Source organism: Haliotis asinina, chromosome 7 (assembly GCF_037392515.1).
Source record: "Haliotis asinina isolate JCU_RB_2024 chromosome 7, JCU_Hal_asi_v2, whole genome shotgun sequence".
NCBI lineage: Eukaryota > Metazoa > Mollusca > Gastropoda > Lepetellida > Haliotidae > Haliotis > Haliotis asinina.
Genome location: NC_090286.1, coordinates 49,861,861 through 49,885,236, shown reverse-complemented (window position 1 = coordinate 49,885,236; position 23,376 = coordinate 49,861,861). Strand labels below are relative to the sequence as shown.

At 39.7% G+C, this 23,376-nt stretch overlaps 1 protein-coding gene across 1 annotated transcript; it reads left to right on the top strand.

Annotated features, from left to right (window-relative positions):
* The first annotated feature begins 85 nt into the window (after positions 1 to 85).
* Positions 86 to 17,965, top strand: LOC137291823 (adenine DNA glycosylase-like). Its single transcript, XM_067823359.1, has 17 exons — positions 86 to 155; positions 536 to 667; positions 3,623 to 3,747; positions 4,560 to 4,596; positions 5,109 to 5,182; positions 5,382 to 5,423; positions 6,953 to 7,024; positions 7,768 to 7,881; positions 9,321 to 9,418; positions 10,462 to 10,606; positions 11,020 to 11,110; positions 12,953 to 13,004; positions 13,377 to 13,510; positions 13,956 to 14,092; positions 15,212 to 15,367; positions 16,817 to 16,858; positions 17,244 to 17,965. Exons 2-17 carry the CDS (start codon positions 595 to 597, stop codon positions 17,334 to 17,336), a joined length of 1,485 nt encoding a protein of 494 aa, XP_067679460.1. The 5' UTR covers positions 86 to 155; positions 536 to 594; the 3' UTR covers positions 17,337 to 17,965.
* Positions 17,966 to 23,376: the final 5,411 nt, after the last annotated feature.

Here is a 23,376-nt window from a genome sequence, read left to right as displayed (position 1 = left end):
TTTTACAAATCGTAATATTTCGAGATGAGTGTGAGAAGAGGAAGTTTTATATACGTAACAAAACAAGATAATTACTTGTCCCCATACTTCCGGTGTAGTCTGCTTTCCCGCCGTATTTGAGTTACACAACTTTGCAAGGGCTTCGAAGCCTTCAGGTATCAAATTAAGCGAGATCGGGGACTAATATATTGTTATGTTTTACCGCAAGACTTAGGGGACCGGATGGTGTATCCGAATGTGTATGGCATTTGGCTGTTGTAGGGAAGAAATGTTCAGATCCTTCACCAGAGGCGGAATGGTGATAACACCGATGGAGACCGTATTACTGATAGCAGAGATGTATTATAAGGTCTCTGCTTACATACACATCTATGGTCTCTGTGGAAACGCATGCAAGTTAAAATAGAGTATAGGGCCAAGTTTTCAAATAATATAACAATATAACCATCTTGCTTCTGGGACCTGTGGTCATCACTTAACCTATTACTGCCTAGATGGCGTGTGCACTTGTTCAATTTGTTGGATATCGTTGCAGCAGCAATACCTCGAATACCGATCATACTTCGCAAACTACAAACTCACATAATCAGCAGGATGATCAGGAACCGATCACACTGTGGAAAGAAGACTGCTAAGAGAGGAAAAGAAAATTCAACCAAAGTGGAAGGTATGTCACAATGTGTTAAATTAGTAGGTATGTTGATTTATGAGGTGAATATGAAAGATGGAATTGCAGACAGTAACCATGGTAACATTTGTTAGTGATGTGTAGATTTGCATTCATACCAAGGTTATCTTTTGGGGGGTATCAGGTACTTTTCCTGTGCACGTCACTTAGTCAAACTATCAGCTGTATACAGGACTGTAACAGGTGTCAGTGTAACTCTACAACCAGGTTACTGAACATATTGCATAATATTCACCTCATTTGTCACTAATTTTTAACCCTGGCAATGTGAAATCAAATTAATATGTTGTTCACCACATTAACTATATTTTATGAGAAATTCAACACCCACCTGCTTTGCAGTGGCGTATTTACCCCTTGGAAACTTTTGCTCCATGTCCATTATGAATATTCATTGTGGTCCCAAAATAGGTCTTGCAGTTTTGAATGTTTGTGGTTTCAAGTCACCTGCTGTTAACCCATTCCATGCTCATGGAGTGACTAAGGAGATGTTGTGTGTTTTAGATTTTGTGTAAATAATGAAATGTTCATAAGACAGCACTTGAAAGACTGAAAGATGATAGTGTGCTCATCAATCTATTACACAGGGTACGATGACACATTGTCAGTCAGTTCATACATTTTAGGGCAGTGGGTTAATGCATTTGCTCTCCACGCTCAGACCTGGGTTTGTTTTCCCACATGGGTACAATGTTCAAAGCCCATTTTTGGTGTCCCCTGTCATAATATTGCTGCAATATTGCTAAAATGGATGTAAAATCATACTCAATCACTCACTCACTCATTCATTTTAATGGCACAATGTCACACAATTTCAGCAGTATTTGACCTATATCTTATTTATCAGGCATATATGCACTCACTTTAGCTTCATGACTTGCCTGAAATCTATAAGGGGAACATGGATTCCATGGAATCTAATCAGTTGCTCTGTATGTCGAAGACTGTCACATGTGGTGTTGTTGGTGTTTGCCAAACTGGTTTCGCTCATGTTGTGCATAGGATGTTGGTAAAGAGTGCTCCAAGGGACATAACTCTATAGGGTTTGCTTGAAATTATGTTTGGATGGTATAGGGTGTGAGAGCTGATCTAATGCAAAGTTGCATTAATTCATTCAAGATTTTTATCCCCCTGTCCGTCCGTCCGTAATAATTTTGTTTCCAGAGCATAACTCAGAAACTGTGCAATATTTTTCAACCAAACTTGATAGATATAGTAATCTCAGCCTATGGTTGTGCCTTTTGCTATTTACAGATTTTTGGCATTTAATTTTTTTGTTTTTCCATGGAACATTTTGGTGTTAGTCTTATGGTTGCGTGGGCTTCGAAGCAGAACTCAAATACCATTCAATATTTTTCTGCAAAACTTTGTAGATATATCAGTCAGAACCTAAAGTGGTGCCTTTTGCTATGTACAGGTTTTCGTGATGTATTATTTTCTTGGGTTTCCATGGAAACGTTTCGGACATAGTCTGAAAAGTGAGAGGTGCGTTTCGTTTCCGGAGCAGAACTCAAAAGCCGTTCAATATTTTTCTGCAAAACTTGGTAGATATATCAGTCAGAACCTGAAGTGGTGCCTTATGCTATGTACAGGTTTTTGTGATGTATTATTTTCTCGGTTTCCATGGAAACCTTTCGGACATAGTCTCAAAATGGAGGGGTGGGCTTCGTTCCCAGAGCACAACTCGAAAACCATTTCATATCTTTCAACAGATCTTGGCAGATATATGAGACAGATCTTGAAATTGTGGCTTTGGTTGCAGATATATGGCATTTATAATTTCATGAATTCCATGAAAACAATTCAAACTTAGTCTAAAAAAAACAATGAGTAACTCTCAGATTATTTGTCCTTTCAAACCTGTGGGGGCTGGGGAGATATGTCATCTTCTGATGACCCTTGTTTATTTAATATTTTAATCTAACTATTTTATTTTTGATATATTATATGATGGCTTCCCTGGGGGCTGTATTTTTAGAGAAGTGTGGTATGACATTGTGCCTTCGATCGTCTTAGTTAAATAGTAGTCAGGTTTTATGGTCTGGACACTTGGTCTCATTCTCAAGGGAGGAACACCATCGTCTTTGTCTCCAAGGCTCATGTTTTGGTAAATCTGATCTTTTAGCCATTACAAGTGACAAGTCATACTCATTTCTATCTTAACCAACTTAATGCCTGATTAGTCAGTTAAATGTTGAAGTAATTCAAAATGTGGTAATTTGAGATCATGAGGACCATGGTAGTCATGGTAATGGAACGAGAGGTTTGTGTCAGTTTACCAAAAGGCAAGAATACCCTGGAGATATGCAGGATAGAGGATCGTGTATGAAACAGGAAAACTAATGGTGTAATAAAAATCTAGGAGTCGTCATGACTCCCTGGTGTCATTAGAGGGAGACATGTTTTAGGGTGTCAGCTTCAGTCTAGAACATTCATCAAGATATCCACTGTGATTGTTTGAGGTAGGTCAGCTATCTAATTGGCACTGAGCAGGAAACTGGCAAGCATTAAAATAAGTAGTTTTAAATAACAGCAAATTACAAGTTTAGATTATCTGAACAAAGCGTCCAGTAGCATTGCGTCAACAATGATGCAAGTTTCTAAATTCACTGCGTATTTGAGATGATAATTTATGCTTCAAATACACAGGTTTTCTGCGTCAAATACGCAGGTTTTCTGCGTCAAATACGCAGGTTTTCTGCGTCAGGCCAAACATTGATGTTTCATCCTTCATGGTGTTTGTCACATATCCTTCTAAGTGTATCCCTAACCACCTCCATTCCTCTTCCTTGTTGGAGATACAACCTGATAGAAATGATGTACAGAGGAGTCACTGTAGTCTTCAGCTTAGAAAATAGACGTTCAAATTTCAGTTTGTTGATGGATAATCTATGAACAAGATGAGGGATTTAATTAACTTGTTGATGTTCAAAGGTGAAACAAATGGCATGAAGATCCCACCTGTCCATGACTTTAAAGTGGAAGAGATCTCAGCAGTTCGAGAGAATCTTCTAGCTTGGTATGATGCGAACAAGAGAGATCTACCTTGGAGAAAAATGGTAAACTTTGCTCAATATCAGGACCAGACATATTTTATAAGCCAGATAATGTTTCTTGTGAAGCGTCATGTGGTGCTGTCCTAAAGTATAGTCATGTATTTGTTCCCTGACTCTGATGGCTGCTTGTGGATTTCTATGGATACCAACCATCAGATTTCATTTAACTCTCAAACGTCTACTTTTGTTGTGTGAAATCCATTCTCAACTTGGCGATGTCAGCCAACAACAGTCCTCATTGGATAATTAGCCCAGCATCAACCAGTCACGATTTTCCTGATTTCATCGCTAAAAATTTCTTGAGCTGGAGTCAAACTTATATTCTGGCTGTGTGGGAATAATTTAATTTGGTATTCAAATGTCAAATTTAAATAGTGGTAAAGATTGTAGAAAAGCAAACCTGAGGTGTCAGATGTGATTTTTGGTGGATCTAACTGAATTGTTGCAGCCTTTATGATTATTCTTATGAGATGAAAACCAGTCATTTGAATGAGGAAGGAAGTATTGATGTCAGCTCTGTCATTGGATGACGACTGTTTCTTGCATCAGACTAAATGTGAAGTAGAATAGTTTGAAATTAAATGCAGATCTCACCTTCAGTCAGTTAATTGTTTTGAGTATCCTGACTGTTTATGAAAAGTAAGCTGAACATTTTCATTGAAAGCAGCTCAGCTGAATGATTCTAGTCTTACATTTACCATTTTAATAGTTTGTAGTGTTTGATAGGACAAATCTGAGGTGTGCATGTAGTCCAAATCTTATGAAATTTAATATGTAATTTGTAGCTGATATCTATCAACACTATTGGATTTCAGGCAACCAGATCAGATTTGAACCAAAGAGCATATGCAGGTAAATGATAAGGGTTATCATTTAAAGGACTTTAAAGGATTTATTTATTCAATGATGAATTATGATGAATTGAATATTGAACTGATAAACTGTAGATTGTAAAACTATTGTGGATATAAAACTGAATCATGTGCCAATACAGGCATTGGGAAGTGAGATACGAACAACATGCACCAGCTGATGCCATTAATCTGTACATGTCTAGCAGCGACCCATGAAGGTCCCGGGGTAGAATAGGCCTTCAGCAACCCATGCTTGCCATAAAAGGCGACTCAGTTTGTCGTAAGAGGCGTCTAACGGGATCGGGTGGTCAGGCTCGCTGACTTGGTTGGCACGTGTCATCGGTTCCCAATTGCGCAGATCGATGCTGATGTTGGTGATCACTGGATTGTCTGGTCCAGACTCGATTATTTACAGACCGCCGCCATATAGCTGGAATATTGCTGAGTGCAGCGTAAAACTAAACTCACTCACTCTAGCAGCAACTTCAAGATTGTGTTGTCTTGTTGTAGTGTGGGTGTCAGAGGTTATGTTACAACAGACACAAGTCGCCACTGTCATTGACTACTACAACAAGTGGATGAAGGTAGGATTTCCTCTGCCACACATTGATTCTTAATATTGTATGATAAATTTGCACTGATGTCTGATGAAAATCAGCTTATAGATCAACATCAGTCATATTTCTGTGTAAGAACAAAATAATGTATTAGAGCATTGAGTACTTATGCAGTTGAAAGTTAGAGTTTTGTCTGAATTATTATGAATCGCTTATCATGTTTTAGAAATGGCCAACACTTCAAGATTTAGCCAAAGCCTCTCTCGAGGTAAGTACAGATAGCTGGTCAGTGATCTTTTTGTTGCATACTGAGTTTTGTGTTTTGACTATTTACGAGGGGATGTCAATAAGTTTTGAGCCTTGCATAGACACTTGTTCCATCTTTTCTGCCAGGCGCTGATGCCATCTCTGTCGAAAGTGCCATTTTGGTCCTCAAAACAAGCCTCAGTAGCAGCAATAAGCTCATTATCATCCTGAAATCTACAACCATGCAAGTGTTTCTTGAGATTTGGGAACAGAGGGTAATCACTTGGTGCCAGGTCTGGAGAGTAGGGGGATGCGGCAAGATTTCATACCCGCATTCCTGGACAGCAGCGGCTGCAACACGAGAGGTGTGTATTGGAGCATTGTCTTGATGTAGAAGAATACCATGCCTGATCTTGCCCCGGCGCTTCTCCTTGATAGACTGTCGCACTTGCCTCAACAAGTTAGCATAATATTCCCCATTCATTGTTCTTCTATGTGAATGACGCCTTTGCTATCCGAAAAGACTGTCGCCATTACCTTCTGCACTGATCTGGAGGCTTTGAACGTTTTGGTCCTGGGAGAAGTGACATGTTTCCATTCCATGGATTCTTGTTTGCTCTCAGGATCATAGTGGTGGATCCAGGTTTCATCACAGGTTACTAGCCTAAAGAGAAAATCTTCTGGATTCTTCTTGTATCTGGTTAGCATGGAGTTGCTTATGGTGACCCTTGTTTGCTTCATTTCATCTGTAAATATTCTTGGCACCCATCTTGCGCACACTTTAGACATGATGAGATGTTCATGGAGTATTGTCTCGATGGATCTGTGTGAAATGCCTGAGGTCTCTACTTTGTGGAGTGTGATTCGACGATTTTCCAGCACAAGTCTATGCACTCTGTCAATGTTTTCCTGACTAGTGCTTGTTGTTGGGCGACCTGGATGGGGGTCATCTTCAAGACTCTCTCTACCATGCTTAAATTCATTGACCCACCATCTGATGGTAGCAGATGAAGGGGAAGACTTCCAATAAACTGCTGAAAGCCTTTCTTCAATGTTCTTTGCCGAGTTTCCTTCAAGAACTAAAAACTTAATCACTGCTCTATACTCAATTTTAGTCATTTTCACTGCCGTGAGGGGTCTCTTTCTGTCAATGTGAGCTGTTCAATAACTTCTGAGAGTAGCATACCAAAACTTATATATCACATCAGCTACACCCCAAGGTTCAATGTCGTACCATAGGCTGTGACACCTGGGTATGAAAAATGCTCAAGGCTCAAAACTTACTGACATCCCCTCGTACCTCAAATATGTGCTGTCTGTCTTCAACTTTTAGCAGTTCCAACATATATAAAAGGAATTGGTTTACAAATCTAGCAGTTTCAAAAAAGGGAACAAAATGCATGCTTATAGTAGTAAATGTAGAATTTCATATTGACCACAACATATTTCTGCATTAAAATACATGAACACATGTAAGCTTGGACATGTAGGTTCAGAGGTTTTTCACCTAGACAATGAAGGTGGTACTGGTAAAGTTATGACATGTTGCAGGAGGTGAATGAGATGTGGTCCGGACTCGGATATTATTCCAGAGGTCGAAGACTCCACGAGGGAGCACAGAAGGTATGTACCATGTATTTCTCAAGAGAAATCGTTCCAGCTATCACTAGCACACTAGCACTAGCTCCCTTACTGAACCTTCTGACATATATAGTGAGACAGCGAGTTTATTTTTATGCTTCTCTTAAGAATATTCTAGCAGTATCACTGAACAGAACACCAGAAATGGGTTTCACACATTGTACTCATATAGGGAATTGAACTCGGATCTTTGGCATGACAAGCCGATGCCTTAACCACTAGACTACCAAAAGCCCCTCTAACATACACAGTGTAAGGTTAGCTACTAATGTTCAATCTTTCTTCAAGCCCCTGGCAACTGCAGATCAATGGTGATAGTTAGGCAATGTGCATTGTGGGATCTGCTGCAGTTTTCTCTCTGACTAGAAACTGTCAAAGGCTTTCCATATTGTTCAAAGTGTGTTAAATGATGCTAGACTTGCTTGGGAAACTTTGTTGAAAGCGACAGAGCTGGTGACCTTATTGTTGACAGGAAATTGCGGTAGTGTCTTGGCCAGGATGTATACTTTACTCTAACAGAGGTATGATCTGCAGGATGTCCAAAATGAGCAAATATTTATCGTTTATAAACTATTGCTGCTGGCATTACAATAATAATAAATAAGTGTTTGCGAATTAGGATGGAGTTTTGGATAAAATTTCAGTATTCTGTCACCAGTGTATGCTTGTAGTATTGCTTTAAGGAATTACATAACAGCACCTGAAGTGCTTTTGTGACTTTTCAGGTTGTAGATGATTTGGATGGAGAGATGCCAAAGACAGCCGCAACCCTTCTGAAGGAACTTCCAGGTGTTGGCCGTTACACTGCTGGGGCCATAGCGTCTATAGCATATAATGAGGTTAGTTCAAAGCTGGCTGGGCCTTTAGATATGCTGCTTGTAGGTTGTGTGCAGATTCTTTATTGGCTTGTATTAGATTGAGTGAGTGAGTGAGTGAGTTGAGTGAGTAAGTGAGTATGGTTTAATGCCTCTTTTAGCAATATTCCAGCAATATCATAGTGGGGATACCAGATATCTGCTTCTCACACTGTACCCATGCTGGGAATCGAACCTGGGTCTGCCAACGCTTAAACCACTAGGCTACCCCACTACCCCACTTGTAATAGAAGGTGCATGTATTGCCTAGTCATACAGATGGAACGTATGTCATATTTTGGATATCACTTTCTTAGTAAAGTACAAATTCTAGTACTTGTTTGGTTGAGTCCCATCCGGGATTCAAGCCCGCACCCTCAGAGTCAGGCACCTAATCGCCAGCAGAAAGAGGTCAAATGCAACACATGTCATATTTGGGATTTCAAAGTGCTCAGCCACCACGACTTCCACAAAAATGAAAGCTGGACATCTGGTAGTCTAGCCTTTACACTTATCAGAGGGGTACACAAAGTACGCTGTCTAGACTACCGGTTGTCTGAATGGCATTGTGTAATCATAGGCATATAGAGTTGTATACCTTGAGTGTGTAAAACGTATCATAGTGTGTACAAATCCCATTTCACCATTGCTATGTTTCTAGAGATGTCAGCTCTAGGCCTGCACCAAAAGTCTACACTAAAGTGGAATGAAACCATACTCACATTCTGAACCATAGGCTTCCATACTACCGGGGCCAGAGGACACAGACATGTAATGTTGACAACAACCGTCTGAGTGCCTTGATGTTATAATAATAGCTCAGGGCAAAACTATACTTTATTACAAAACACTTTGGGTAGAGTGAACTTACATCCTTTCTAAGATGCTAAATTTAATACTTCCAAAATATATTTTCAATTAACCTAAGGCAAAAAAGAAACAACGGTGTCGATGACCTAAATTAAGAATCCTCGCATGGGGCTGACTGACGCGCTGTTCCTTTGACATGTCTGCTGCCCTATGGTAAGAAGACTGTAACCAGACAAAATGATAAACCGTTTGATGACAGTTTACGTTCAGGTTAAACATCTTCTAAGTATTTTAATTATATCTGTTATGAATCAAAACCATATGGGGCAATATGAATGTTGCAGTTCTACTACCAATGTAAGTTTAAATCAGTACATGCAGATGAATTGTCTAGTCAAGCAACATTCCACAACTGCATTGTGGGAAAGTACACATTTCGAACATTTCCGTGTCGTTGGAAAATTGTGAGTCGAACTATGAGACGTTTTATCTGTCAGAAAACATGAGCGTAATATTCTCACCGCTGAGTGACACAACTGCAAACCAAGAAACAGAATGCAACGTGATATGTAATATCTTTTATGTTATGCTTTACATTTGACTCTGTGTCTCAGGCTACTGGACTGGTTGATGGGAATGTGATACGAGTCCTGGCCCGGCTTCGACTGATTGGTGCAGACAGCACAAGCCAACACTGCATGGATACTTTCTGGTAATACTTTCTGTTGTCATGGAAATCTCTGTGTCCAACCTAATGATGCTAATGTTGAATCATTTCTTCTCATCTGGTTTTGGCCATAATTCCTTGAAAGTTTACAAAGTTATGAAAATTAAGAATTCGGTTTCTTTGCAGTGAAGTGTAATTTTGCGAAATGATTGTTGCCTGACCACAATCTTGTAACCAGGAATTTACCAGTAGGGACAGTAATCTCTCAAGCCCCTTATCGATTTTGTCTCATAAAATACAGGAGTTATGACTGGATGGGTGCCTTGCATCAACTGGTTCTTCTTGTCCCCAACTGCAACGCTGAACAGGGGACTATGTATTCAGCAGCGTTTGTGCGTTCGTCCATATGCATGTACGTACGTACAGACAGATGCTGCTAAATACATAGTCCCCTTGTGCGTACATGGTCCTGATTCTTGTTAATGCAATATCTCATGAACTGATGAACCCAATGTCTTCAAATTTGGTGACAGTCTACATTTGGGGATTATGCAAACACCAGTAGATTTGGGTGACCTCGACCTTATTTCAAGGTCACCATGTCTCTTGTAAATGTAATATATCATAAACTGTAGTAACCAATGTCTTCAAATTTGGTGACAGCCTACATTGGGGCATTAGGAAGACACCAGTTGATTTGGGTGATCTTGACCTTATCTTCAAGGCCACCCTGACTCTTTGACCACTTTCCAAGCTCTTGTTAACCTGATATCTCATTACCCAGTGTTTTACCCAGTGTCTTCATATTTGGTGACAGCCTACATTTGATGATTACACAGACATCAGTTGATTTTGGTCACCTTGTGCTTATTTTGAAGGTCATCATGATACTTTGCTCACTTTTCAAACTTATGTTACCATGATATCTCATAAAACATTGCAACCAATGTCTTCAATTTAGTCAACAGCCTACATAGGGTGATTATTGGTTTGCAGATACCAGTCATTTCACACATCTTGTGTGTGACCAAAATATGAAAAAGTAGTGAATATTTTGTTCAGATTTTGTTCTGTGCTTCTTGTTCAAGGTCTCATGCAAACATGTTGGTGGACCCAGATCGTCCAGGAGACTACAACCAGAGTGTGATGGAGCTGGGTGCCACAGTGTGCACTCCTAAATCCCCTGACTGTTCCTCTTGTCCACTCAGAGAACAGTGCAAAGCCCTTTGTCAGGTAGGTGAGGTAATTCCAGCAACCTTACTATATGCCACTGCGAGAGAGTCTTGAAGTACTTGACATCTGGAAAAATGTAAACAAATTCTTCAAGCCACTCAAATCTGGAACATGTGAATCTGTTAGGAAAACTGTATAACTCTCATAGTTTCATGTGATTTTTAGGTGTGTTTATCAGATGGAAAAACAGTTTATTCAAAATAAAATGTGTTGATGATTTTACATGAGCTTCCATGCATTTACCTGACACCATTGATGCATTAAATTAATGACACGTCTCTGATATGAACTATGTATTAGACATTATGTTTTTCCCCTATATAGATGTGTTTACTTTTCAGGCAAATATGTAAATTAGGTATTAAAAGAAAGATTACTTTGCTTGTTCATCAGTTTAGTACATGTTACTGTAGGTTGAACGTGAGGGGCAGCTGTCAGCAAGTAAACTGGTTGAAACAGTAGTGAAAAAGGAGGAAACTGGGACTCTACTGGACATTGAATGTTGTAAGTCATCCTGTCGCTATGAGGTGTACTGGAAAAAACAATGTACTAACCATTGTAATATCAAAGAATCGGGCGTTCTTTAACTTTTCGTGAGTTGTATATATTATCCAAAGCAACCAATAACTAGATAGAAGATTAACTGTGGCTTGTTTCATTTCACTGAACAGAAGATAATAATCGCTGTTGCTCGGTTAAAAACACATTTATTTTGAACTTTCATTTCTTTGTGTGTATTATGTTTAATTCAAGATGATTTTACAGTCACAACTTTGTATATATTTTTAAATTACTGAAGACATCTTAGATTGCAGACTGAGGAATGTATAATGAGTCTAACAAGTTGTTACTTGTATGATAAATTATATTATTATATTGGTATTTATACCACTATAGTCCATCCCACATGCATGAACAAAGCACTTAGTTGTGTTAACCCCGATCATTGGATGTCATTCTCAGCAGCACAACATACGAGGGGATGTCAATAAGTTTTGAGCCTTGAGCATTTTTCATATCCAAGTGTCACAGCCTATGGTACGACATTGAACCTTGGGGTGTAGCTGATGTGATATATAAGTTTTGGTATCCTACTCTCAGAAGGTATTGAACAGCTCACATTGACAGAAAGAGACCCCCCTCACGGCAGTGAAAATGAATAAAATTGATTATAGAGCAGTAATTAAGTTTTTAGTTCTTGAAGGAAACTCGGCAAAGAACACTGAAGTAAGGCTTTCAGCAGTTTATTGGAAGTCTTCCCCTTCATCTGCTACCATCAGATGGTGGGTCAATGAATTTAAGCATGGTAGAGAGAGTCTTGAAGATGACCCCCATCCAGGTCGCCCAACAAGCACTAGTCAGGAAAACATTGACAGAGTGCATAGACTTGTGCTGGAAAATCGTCGAATCACACTCCACGACTTAGAGGAGACCACAGGTATTTCACACAGATCCATCGAGACAATTCTTCATGAACATCTCATCATGTCTAAAGTGTGCACTAGATGGGTGCCAAGAATGCTTACAGATGCACTGCTAACCAGATACAAGAAGAATCCAGAAGATTTTCTCTTTAGGCTAGTAACCTATGATGAAACCTGGATCCACCACTATGATCCTGGGGGCAAACAAGAATCCATGGAATGGAAACATGTCACTTCTCCCAGGACTAAAAAATTCAAAGCCTCCAGATCAGTGCAGAAGGTAATGGCGACAGTCTTCTGGGATAGCAAAGGCGTCATTCACATAGATTACTTACCAAAAGGAAGAACAATGAATGGGGAATATTACGGTAACTTGTTGAGGCAAGTGCGACAGTCAATCAAGGAGAAGCGCCGGGGCAAGATTGGATGTGGTATACTTCTACATCAAGACAGCTGCTGCTGTCCAGGAATGCGGGTACAAAATCTTGCCGCATCCCCCCTACTCTCCAGACCTGGCACCAAGTGATTACCCTCTGTTCCCAAATCTCAAGAAACACTTGCATGGTTGTAGATTTCAGGATGATAATAAGCTTATTGCTGCTACTGAGGCTTGTTTTGAGGACCAAAATGGTTCATACCAATATTTTGTGTTTTTCTATGCAAGGCTCAACACTTATTGACATCCCCTCGTATAACCAGTCTCAACTCCCTGGGGGATCATTTAACTCTTGCAGAGACTAGGCACACCGAGTTAATGTGGCTTTCCCATCCTAACGAGGTACCAATTCACAGTTGGGTGGACTGGGACATGTAGTCCCAGTACTTTGTAGCTGATGAATTTAAATATGAAATATATTCTGATTGGTTTCCCTTCATATCAATGCTCAAGCTGTTTCTGTTAAACAAAGTTGTCTTGACACAGGTGCTGAAAACTGTAAATTATGTGTTGACAAAGAAGAACCTTGGGATAGCAGGTATTTTATTTAAAATATTTTTGGTGCTGGAATGTTACATTCAACTTTGAACACAAGTAATTAGTGCTATTAGAAGTAATGATTGCTGAAATGAATCACTCACTCACTTGATACAGTTACTTAAACATGTGCTAATATTGCGGGCTCCCTTGAATATTGGGGTCATGTGGTAGCCTAATGGTTAAAGCATTTGCTCATCACACCAAAGACCCGGATTTGATTCCCCACATAGATACAATGTGTGAAACCCATTTCTGGTGTCCCCAGCAGTCATATTGCTGCTTTCTTACTAACAGGGGCATAAAACCAAACTCATTCACTACACTTGAATTTTGATTTGTCAACCTTTAAGTTTGCTTCTGATTCTGTCAGCCTGGGAGTGATGAACTACCCTCGCAAGGGTAAGAAGAAACCCCCTCGACAGGATCACACCAGCGTGTGCGTGCTGTGTAAGAAGTGTTCTGATGGCAAGCACAGGTTCCTGATAGTACAGAGGCCCAAGAAAGGTGTTTACTATTAATCAGTGTCATTGCAACTTACATTCTGGATTCAAATGGAATAGAATAATTTATTTGTTGTTACCCTGCATCGTGGGAATTAGAAAAGGACAGAGAGCCGAATGCAATATTTGGGTGTTGTATCAGAGTTATGCTTTGTTGTGCCAACATTGTATCTCAGTAGGATAGCACTTTAAAACTTGCATTAGTCTAAACAAAGTCTAGACAAACTCTAGCAGCAACAAAATGTAATCATTTTGGTTTTCAGGTGAGTGTTGTTTTGACTTGAGGCTTGTCACAAGGGGTGTCTCATACTTAAGAGCTTGGATTGTTGCTTAATATCAGTCGCTAGACTGTCAGGTCCGAATTTGATTTTTTACAGTCCACTGTCATACAGCTAGAATATTGGTTGGAACAGGGTTAAACGCTTAACAACCTTCATTTATTTGTCTAGGCTTGCTAGCAGGGTTGTGGGAGTTCCCAAGTGAGCAGACTGAGAAAGACAAGAAAGCCCCTGACATGCTGGACATAATGGACTCGAAGTATAATACATCCGTAGAGGTGGTCCATGAGAGGCACAGTGTTGGTGAGGTAGGACCAATGACCCTTTGTTAGCTCAACAGGACTTTCATCTTATTATATACTGAGTTGTGGATTGTCCCTCCATTAACTTTACTACAATCTGTAGGACAAGTCTCTAGCTTTTGGAGGATGAAGCAGTGGTCTTAGATTAGAAATAAGGTTTATTAAATAAATAAAGTTTTCTCTTAGACTCTCAGATTCTTCTTTAAAGAGACCACAAGGGAAGCCTAACAAGGCAGGGTATGAAACTCCCAAAACTTTCAATCAGACCATAGGGTAGGTAAGATGTGAAACCTGCCAGCCTTGACCAGAACTTAGTGCCTGCAAATAATTTAGGTTTGACAAGCGACATGGTTCATCATATATTTTTACAAAAGCATTAGTAATGATTATTAGAATGTGGCAGTCTGTGTTGAAGATGTGCCCAAGCAGGCATTTAGAATGTTGCCACAAGGTCTACAAATCTGAAATTTATCTGATCTTGAATCTTTCACAAAAGAATTCCATGCAATATTGCTATTTGGACAAGTCAAGTCTCATTCCTATATTTACCAGGGGTATAGGAGGTCAGTTGCCAAAGTTTGCTCGGTTCACTCACATATTAGAAGACTGGTCATATTCTCTATGCTGCGCAACGCCATTTGCGCTACAGTTTGACTGTGTTCTATGAGTATGGCATTAACATGTTTACTGCTTCTCACGAGTATACTCATAGTGTCAATTCTGGTTGAATTTGCCACTACAAGTTATCTCATAACTGCATAAGTGGTACTTTAAACCTCTTTTCACATGTTGGCAAATAGGCACATAAACAAACATTGTTCATTGTTACTTGTTTCTTTCGTGTGCCTGTTTTTCCAACATGTGAAATGTTTTGTAAAATACCATTTATACAGGTACGACATAAGTCGTTGTGGCAAAGTGGACCAGACATTGATACTGAGAGTATACTCTTGTTGGCAGTCAACATGTCAAACAACTAATATCCCACATTATGCACAATGTAACTGAAACACTGCTAAATATGTACTAAACCAAGCACACTGATATATAGTGGCTGCATGTATAGTAGGTGAAATTATGCATTTAAGTTTATCTGGTTGACGGACCCCTTCCCTTCTTACTCAGGTTGTCCACATATTCTCACACATCCATCAGACGTACAGCGTTGAGGCTGTCACAGTGATGGAGGAGAAGGTTGAGGCGGAGATTGTGTCTGATGAGAAAAGATGGGTCACCAAAGAGGAGTTCCTGGAGGCTGCTGTCTCCACGGCGATGAAGAAGGTGCAGACATTATTCTGATACTGTTAACTACTGTTGGGAATTGGTTGAAATCTCACAATTGATGATTGCTTCATTAAAAATGAACAATCATCGAAACAATTTGGTTGGTGTAGTTTTGTTCAAATTTTCCTGTCCCGCTTGTTTTTGCAGATATGGATAACATGATGCACCTTGCTTCTTTAAAGTAATGACTAATATATCATGAACATAAACTTCCTGGGATCTTAAGAAATATTCTTGCATGACTTTTCAGAAGTCAGTTTTCTAGGAAATAAACACGTTTTCAGGCCCTGACAACTCGGAAGATATGTTCCATTCTCACGTGTTTCAAACACTGAAACAGATGTTCTCATTTGTGTTTGATTTTGAGAAAATGTGATCAATTGCTTGGTTGTTTAGTCACTGTGACCAATCCTTGATTATTTCAGTTAATCAGAACACCACTACTGATAACTGTGTATTGTTGTGACACTGGTAATCAAATATTACCCATTGACAGACTTGATATGGTAATGCCAGTCTGTCCATGAAATGGTGATTTAAGTGTTGGTCTTCAAAAGTGTGCTTAATGTGCAAAAAATGTCTTTAAAAGACTTTTGAATTTGGCTGTCATGGACTTTTACATGAGTATGGTACTCTCATATTGTTTGAATATGGTACTCTCGTATTGTTTGAGTATGGTACTCTCATATTGTTTGAATATGGTACTCTCATATTGTTTGAATATGGTACTCTTGTATTGTTTGAATATGGTACTCTCGTATTGTTTGAATATGGTACTCTCGTATTGTTTGAATATGGTACTCTCATATTGTTTGAATATGGTACTCTCATATTGTTTGAATATGGTACTCTTGTATTGTTTGAATATGGTACTCTCGTATTGTTTGAATATGGTACTCTCGTATTGTTTGAATATGGTACTCTCGTATTGTTTGAATATGGTACTCTCATATTGTTTGAATATGGTACTCTCGTATTGTTTGAATATGGTACTCTCATATTGTTTGAATATGGTACTCTTGTATTGTTTGAATATGGTACTCTCGTATTGTTTGAATATGGTATTTGAATATGGTACTCTCGTATTGTTTGAATATGGTACTCTCCTATTGTTTGAATATGGTACTCTCCTATTGTTTGAATATGGTACTCTCATATTGTTTTCAATAGTTCATCATCTCATGTGGCATAGGATTAGTCAGAAACATAATTGACAGTAGTTATTAAGAGGTAAATGTTGTAAAATGTATATTGAAATACCACTTTTGTGGCAATGAAATATAAACCCAAATAAATCTATTTAGTAGCACAGTCTTACTATGGGATAAAATGTAACTATAACAAATTGTGTTCTAACTATAAATTTAATGAACATGTGAAAACTTTGCAATCTCTATTGATCCATTTACTTTTAAGTAGGACAAATATAATGTCTGTCTGTTGTAGATATTCAAAGCATATGAGAAATCCCTGGATGACAGTACAAAGGTGAGGAAATCCGAGTTACAGTGTTTATTATTCCTTGTTAGATTTTCAGATGTATAGATATTTCATTTTAATTCTTGTAATACTCTTTAGTCGTTCATCACTTGACATATCATGTTTGTACGTCAGCTGGACAAAATATTTTACAGCAGGTTCCTGCAGTTCTAAGGGGAAGTAATTCTTCCATGCATATTCAGTGTTTTGATAGTGAACTATAACAACAGTGAAAGAATGGTTAAAAAGCAAATGGCAAAAAAAGATTTATTAGACTGATATTTTTTACACTATTGCAAGTGATTGCTCTCTTGAAATGAAATTTGGAAAACTGAAACAAAATGGAGGCTATTTCATGACATCTGGATATCTCAATCAGTGATCACATTTACAGGTTAACAAGAGGAAAAGACAATCATCCAGTGATGATTCAAGCAATAAGAAGAAACAGATGTCCCTGAACTCCTTCTTCAAGCCCAAAAATTAAATATCTGCTTGGATCTCAGAAGGACATTGATTTGATAATGAATGCATCAACTCACAAGAAACCCGTGAAGGTCCGGGGTAGAATAGGCCTTCAGCAACCCATGCTTGCCATAAAAGGTGGCTATGACTTGGGTGACACATGTCATCGGTTCCCAATTGCGCAGATCGATGCTCATGCTGTCACTGAATTGTCTGGTCCAGACTCGATTATTTACACACTGCTGCCATATAGCTGGAATATTGATGAGTACAGCATAAGACTAAACTCACTCACTTAACTCAAAAGACATTAAAGGATTGTATTCGGTGGTGCTTGACATTAACAACTGATCTTCAGATAGCCAGCCTTTTCATAGGAGGTGACTGTGGGAACAAGGGTTTAGACTCACTGACTCCACTGATGTATGTCCTATCACAGTTGTGAAGATGGATCACCACTGCATTCAGACATGATTATTTTCAGACAGCCCTCATACAGCTGGAATATTGCTGAGTGTGTAAAACAACAAACTGTTGAAGATTGGGGACAATTTTATGACCAGTATTTACTGTTAGTGTTGTAGTTACATGTTTTGTATAGTTTTATTCAACAAGTATAGTTTTATATTAAAAAAATATACCACATTCTAAGTAATTGTTTCTTGATATCGTTAATCTTAGACATATTTTTTATGATGTTATTTATCTACAGAACATAAGTTTCTGTTCTAACAATGTGATCATGTGTATTACCAGAGAAGGAGAAATACCCAACCCTAAGCAGTTTAACGCATATAGTAGCATGCATCACAACATACATTTTCAGTTCTCTCAAAATTATCTTGAATGACTTTACATTGAATATACTTGCAGGAGTAGCCTCCCATCGTTCAACCACTGTTTTCAAAAGTCATATGGATTCATGTGGATTTGAACCGGGTTTTCACTTCTCTCAAAATTACCTTGAACGACTTTGCACTGAATATACTCACAAGAGTAGCCTCCCTTCGTTTAACCACTGACTTCATGCTCACAGTTGGCGTTGAACAAAACTGAGATACGACTGTATTTGATAGGCGTCAATGAGTCACACCGAGGAATGTGTGAGTGAGTGAAAGGTATTTAATTTTTGAGTAGTCCGTGCTGTTCCACATAACTCTCATGACTTTGTTGATTGAGCCAAAATTGCATAGACTGGTACTCATGATGTTAATCATTGGATTATCTGGAGGAGACTCGATTATTTTCAGACCGCCGTCACAGAGTTGGAATGTTGAAGAGTGCAGCTTAGACAAGAAAAGTGAACTTTCAGTTCCAAGGACCAGTCCGCTGTTCTGGTGCCCCCACAAACCAAAGGGCATCACTCCACTAGTGATCTGCGAAAATGTCTGTGGAAAGACCAATTGTATGTTGAGAATCTTCAGTCCATGTAAACTGACAGGAACTGAAGGGACTTGAGTTCGCATCAGTGTACCAAGTTAGGGACTCGATGTACCGAGTTTGGGAGAAGGTTGTCAGGATGATTGATATACACTATCCCAAACACTCCGATATTCACATAATTAGATGAGTAATCATCAGATTACAATCCCCTCCGGGAGGAGCGTACAGATCCCCAGAGTCCTCTGTTAGTGTCCGAAATTGACTTTTATCCACGTGCTGTTATCTTAAGACCTCCCTGACACTGATGACTGTGCAGGAAAACAATATTCGTTCGTTTGCTCACTCTCTTACTTACCCACCCACTGACCATCTCTCTAATAAGCTCATGAGAGTCCCAACCTCTTATCATCGTGCAAGCCTCCTTGCCCACACAGTCTACCATATATTATCACTCAACACCCGTGAAGATCAGGGTTAGAATTGTTCTTCAGTAGCCCATGCTTGTCATAGAAGGCAAATGACGGGATCGGGTGGTCAGGCCCTATGACTTGGTTGCCACATGTCATCGCATCCCAGTTGCTCAAGTCGATGCTAATAATGTTAATCACTGGAGTGTGTGATCCATACTCGATCGTTTTACAGACCACCGCCATATAGCTGGAATATTGCTGAGTGTGGCGTAAAACTAAACTCACTCACTCACTCACTCACTCACTCACTCACTCAGGCTCGATTATTACTGACCGACGCTGTGTAAAACGTTGCTGACGTTAACAACCAACAATCCCAAACAAAGGCTAATGGTTGTGTTTTGGTCATGTTCACTGCACTACTCGGGGTTGTCTGGTGGTGTTGCACTGACCATGGTGTAAGAATGTCAGTGACGACATACAAGTCATAAAAAGAAACGCATAAATAACGCCTTTCCTATGGTTACTCTATGACATAGCCCCAGGATGTTCTTCACTCCCGTGTTTTGCCCACTTTTCTTATGACTAATGCAGACACGCTCACAAACTGGTTCAGGTGATATTGCTGTGTGTTTGTTTATGACCTTGGTTACACATGTGTATCTCGATAATTCTGTGGAAATATGTAAGAAGGCAATAAATTTTGTCCTTCCTACGTCAGACGGTCCCTGTAAGGTTAAGCACTCACCTCAAGATGTCAAGTATATATAAGTCCTTGAAGTGATTCGCACCCCACTGCCTCACCCCGGAGATCCGGGCTAGATTCCCCACATGGGTACCATGTATGAAGTCACCAGTTTCCCGAATCCCCCTCTGTGGTATTGCAGGAATATTGCTAAACGCGGCGTCAAACTGAACTTACTCACTCCTCTCGCCTCGAACTATTTGAAACACGACGGGTACCATGGACTTCAGGATGAAAAAGTTTAACTCCTCCTACTGTTCGTTTTACACCCATTTAGACTGTGTATAAACTTCGTACCAGAAATGTACACACGTGTTTTTGGGAAGATTTATTTAGGCAACACGAACACAATATCTGTGATGTGCCAGTCACAATCAAATATTCATTCTCATTCATTATTCTCAAAACACCAGGTGTGTCTACTTTTGTACTTCAGTTCATACCTACATCATCAACGGCCGTTATTGACCTCTCCATTGCTTGTCTTTAATCGGCGTTAGCCAGGACCAACTCAAACTGTGATGAGACTGAAGCTTTTCAGAACTGTTTGCCGCACCCAGGAGCCTCATGTGGGGCGGCTGGGTAGCCTAGTGGTTAAAGTGTTCGCTCGTCACGCCGAAGACCCGGGTTCCATTGGTAACATGGATATGTTGACTGAAGCCTATTTGTGTTGTCCTGCTGTCATGATGTTGCTGATATATTGCTAAAAGCGGCTTAAAACTAAACTCACTCACTGATATGGGCCTGTTTGTTGGTTGGTTGGTGTTTAGAGCTGCACTCAGTAATGTTCCACTCGGTGAAACATTCGCATATTGACCAGACGATGTCAGTGACTGTGATTATATATTTCAGTGATTCTCTCTCTCTCTCTCTCTCTCTCTCTCACACACACACACACACACAGAGAGAGAGAGAGAGAGAGAGAGAGAGACACTTTAGTACGCCGTATTAAGAATACCATGTTACCAACAGTATTGTACTTAGCTTTACATCTACCCTGCAAACGTTATCTCATGGATCTCAGAACATACGCATATTTGTTGATTAGAAAATAAAGCTACTCTGTTTTCAATTTTGCGGTCCTTTATGGTTGATTTAAGACCTCAAAATGTAATTTGAAAACCGAAAGCGTCAGCAGAATTAGAATCGAATATCGCACAATGCTGTACTAGAGGTTAATACCTCTATAGCTATTTACTCCTGCTTTCGTACCTTTCTTACGTAACCACATGTAAGAAATCCTTTCACCAATTCTGTGGGTTAAGACATATGCATTTCGTAAATATAATCAGTTATTTTGAAGTTGTTCAAGGACGTATTGTCAGAAAGATTTATTTTGATATTAGTAATTATCCACAAAAGCAATACCCGAATTGCAGCAAGCGTTAGTACATCAAATGAATATTTCCACACTAAAGACAACAAACGCTGTAAGAACAATTTTTGACAGAAACAAACAGCTCCGTCTGCAACCGGGAAAGGAGCCGTCATTTGATGGGAGATTGAGATTGTGAACCCTGAGGGCTACAGCAACACGATAAAGGCAGGGCGGATGAATTTGATTCAGCTCCAGACTTATACACACATTTTCCATTCAAAGGAGACATTTGTCTGCAGGATAATGTTTTCAGCTTTACAAGGAATGCCGCTGCATATATTATACTAAGCCCGCTTCACGTTACGAAATCGTCACAATCTGACGTACACATGTCTGTCTTTCATCCCACCCAGACCTCCTCCGATCATATGACCATGACTACATTCCATGGCACCAGTAAACATACACGTCAAAGTCAGCACAAATCACGCTATGCTTATTATCGCCTCGGGCCTGCATAAATCGTAATACCTGTCAGCTGGTGACATAGTTCATTTAGTCATTGGATTACACGCGTTAACATGTGAAATGGCACAGATCTGAGTTCTTTTGACACTAAAACCCATCGAAAAAGATTGTTGCATAATGTTTTGCCAATTTTTACCTTGGTTAGACATTTCTAAAGGGATAAAACTAATGATTACTGTTATATGACACAGGGGAAATGACAATATTAACTTAGAACATCGCATGAGCAAATACAGTTTTGAATACCCGAAGAACACATTCCACTGAACGGTAGGTAAATTAACGGTGAGAATTTTGTGAAGGGATCCCTGAAAAAATAATAAAATCTTAGAGTTCGAGGAAAGAGTCAGCGGAGGGAGGGGATCGAGTCCAGATCGTGGACGTGACGAACACTTCACCCACAAGGCTATCTGCAGATGGACGAGGAGCAGTGGGGTAGCCTTGATGGTTGAAGTGTTTGTTCGGTTTTGATTCTTCACATGGGTACAATGCGTGAAGCACATTTCTTGTGTCCCTCGCCGTGATATTGCTGGAATATTGCTAAAAGCGGCGTAAAACACAACTCACTCACTCACTCATTCGCTGCAGCTCGTCGATTCAAAGCTTAAGTTGTAGGCAGTCACCATACATCTGGAAACTGCTGAGCGCGGCTTTACAAACAAACAAACAAACAAACAAAGCATCTTCCTGGACAACACTGCATCTTATTGAACATCTAACTACATAAAAGTGCAATATTCGGAACCGTACTAATACTCGACTGGCCAGTTTTGTCAAAGTGTTCACTAGTACGCGAAGTACGTGCGGACGCTCCTTGAGGGGTTACTGCATGCATCAGTTGTTGCATCAGGCAAAGGAAAGGGCTAAATCTGGGGGACATATTCTACAGTCTACGATTCCATACAGCGTGTCGGACTGACACAGCTGACTATGTACTTTGTCGGTTCCCGTCATAGGTAATTAATTTTCAAATTTAGAAAAAAACAATGTTTCTCTGTCTCAAATTCTTTTAAAATGTTAATTTCAGTAGCAGCTCTATGTTTCATCCATTTGTACGAACAAACTAACTACGTGGACTGATGGCGACAACGCAACAATGCTCCTTCTAAGGTTCCATTGTTTAAGTTATCAAATTTGGTCTTTTACAGATATTTGATTGGTGAAATGTTATGGCTGCAAAGATCACCCCACTCAAACACCTGGTCATTGACTCTGCAGTTTCAGAATGTATGCAGGTCAGCACGATGTGACATGCAGTTTTATGTAATCACGCACGTGTTCATGCAGTAATGTACTACAATTACAATTATAAGTAGACATATAAGTCTGTCACTGCAGCCATTTTTTCCAACCATCCATCCGGTCGGAATTCGGTTTGGACGTCTCAGTACCACAACAGCTGTGATCAACATGGTTCGGGTGATACCCCTGAGGAGTGAGTGAGTTTAGTTTTACGCCGCACTCAGCAATATTCCAGCTATATGGCAGCGGTCTGTAAATAATCGAGGCTGGACCAGACAATCCAATGAGCAACAGCACGAACATCGACCTACGGAACTGGGATACGATGACGGGTGTCAGCACAGTCAGGGAATCTGAACACCCGATCCCGTTAGTCGCCTTTTATAACAAGCATGGGTTGCTGCAGATCAGTTCTACCCCGGACCTTCACGGGTCC

Bases quoted from the DNA above. Each gene is read 5' to 3' on its own strand.
- LOC137291823 (XM_067823359.1), top strand. From the start codon at position 595: ATGATCAGGAACCGATCACACTGTGGAAAGAAGACTGCTAAGAGAGGA. The intron at 14,093-15,211 runs GTAGGACCAATG...CTTCTTACTCAG, and splicing joins AGAGGCACAGTGTTGGTGAG to GTTGTCCACATATTCTCACA. The intron at 16,859-17,243 runs GTGAGGAAATCC...TCACATTTACAG, and splicing joins CCCTGGATGACAGTACAAAG to GTTAACAAGAGGAAAAGACA.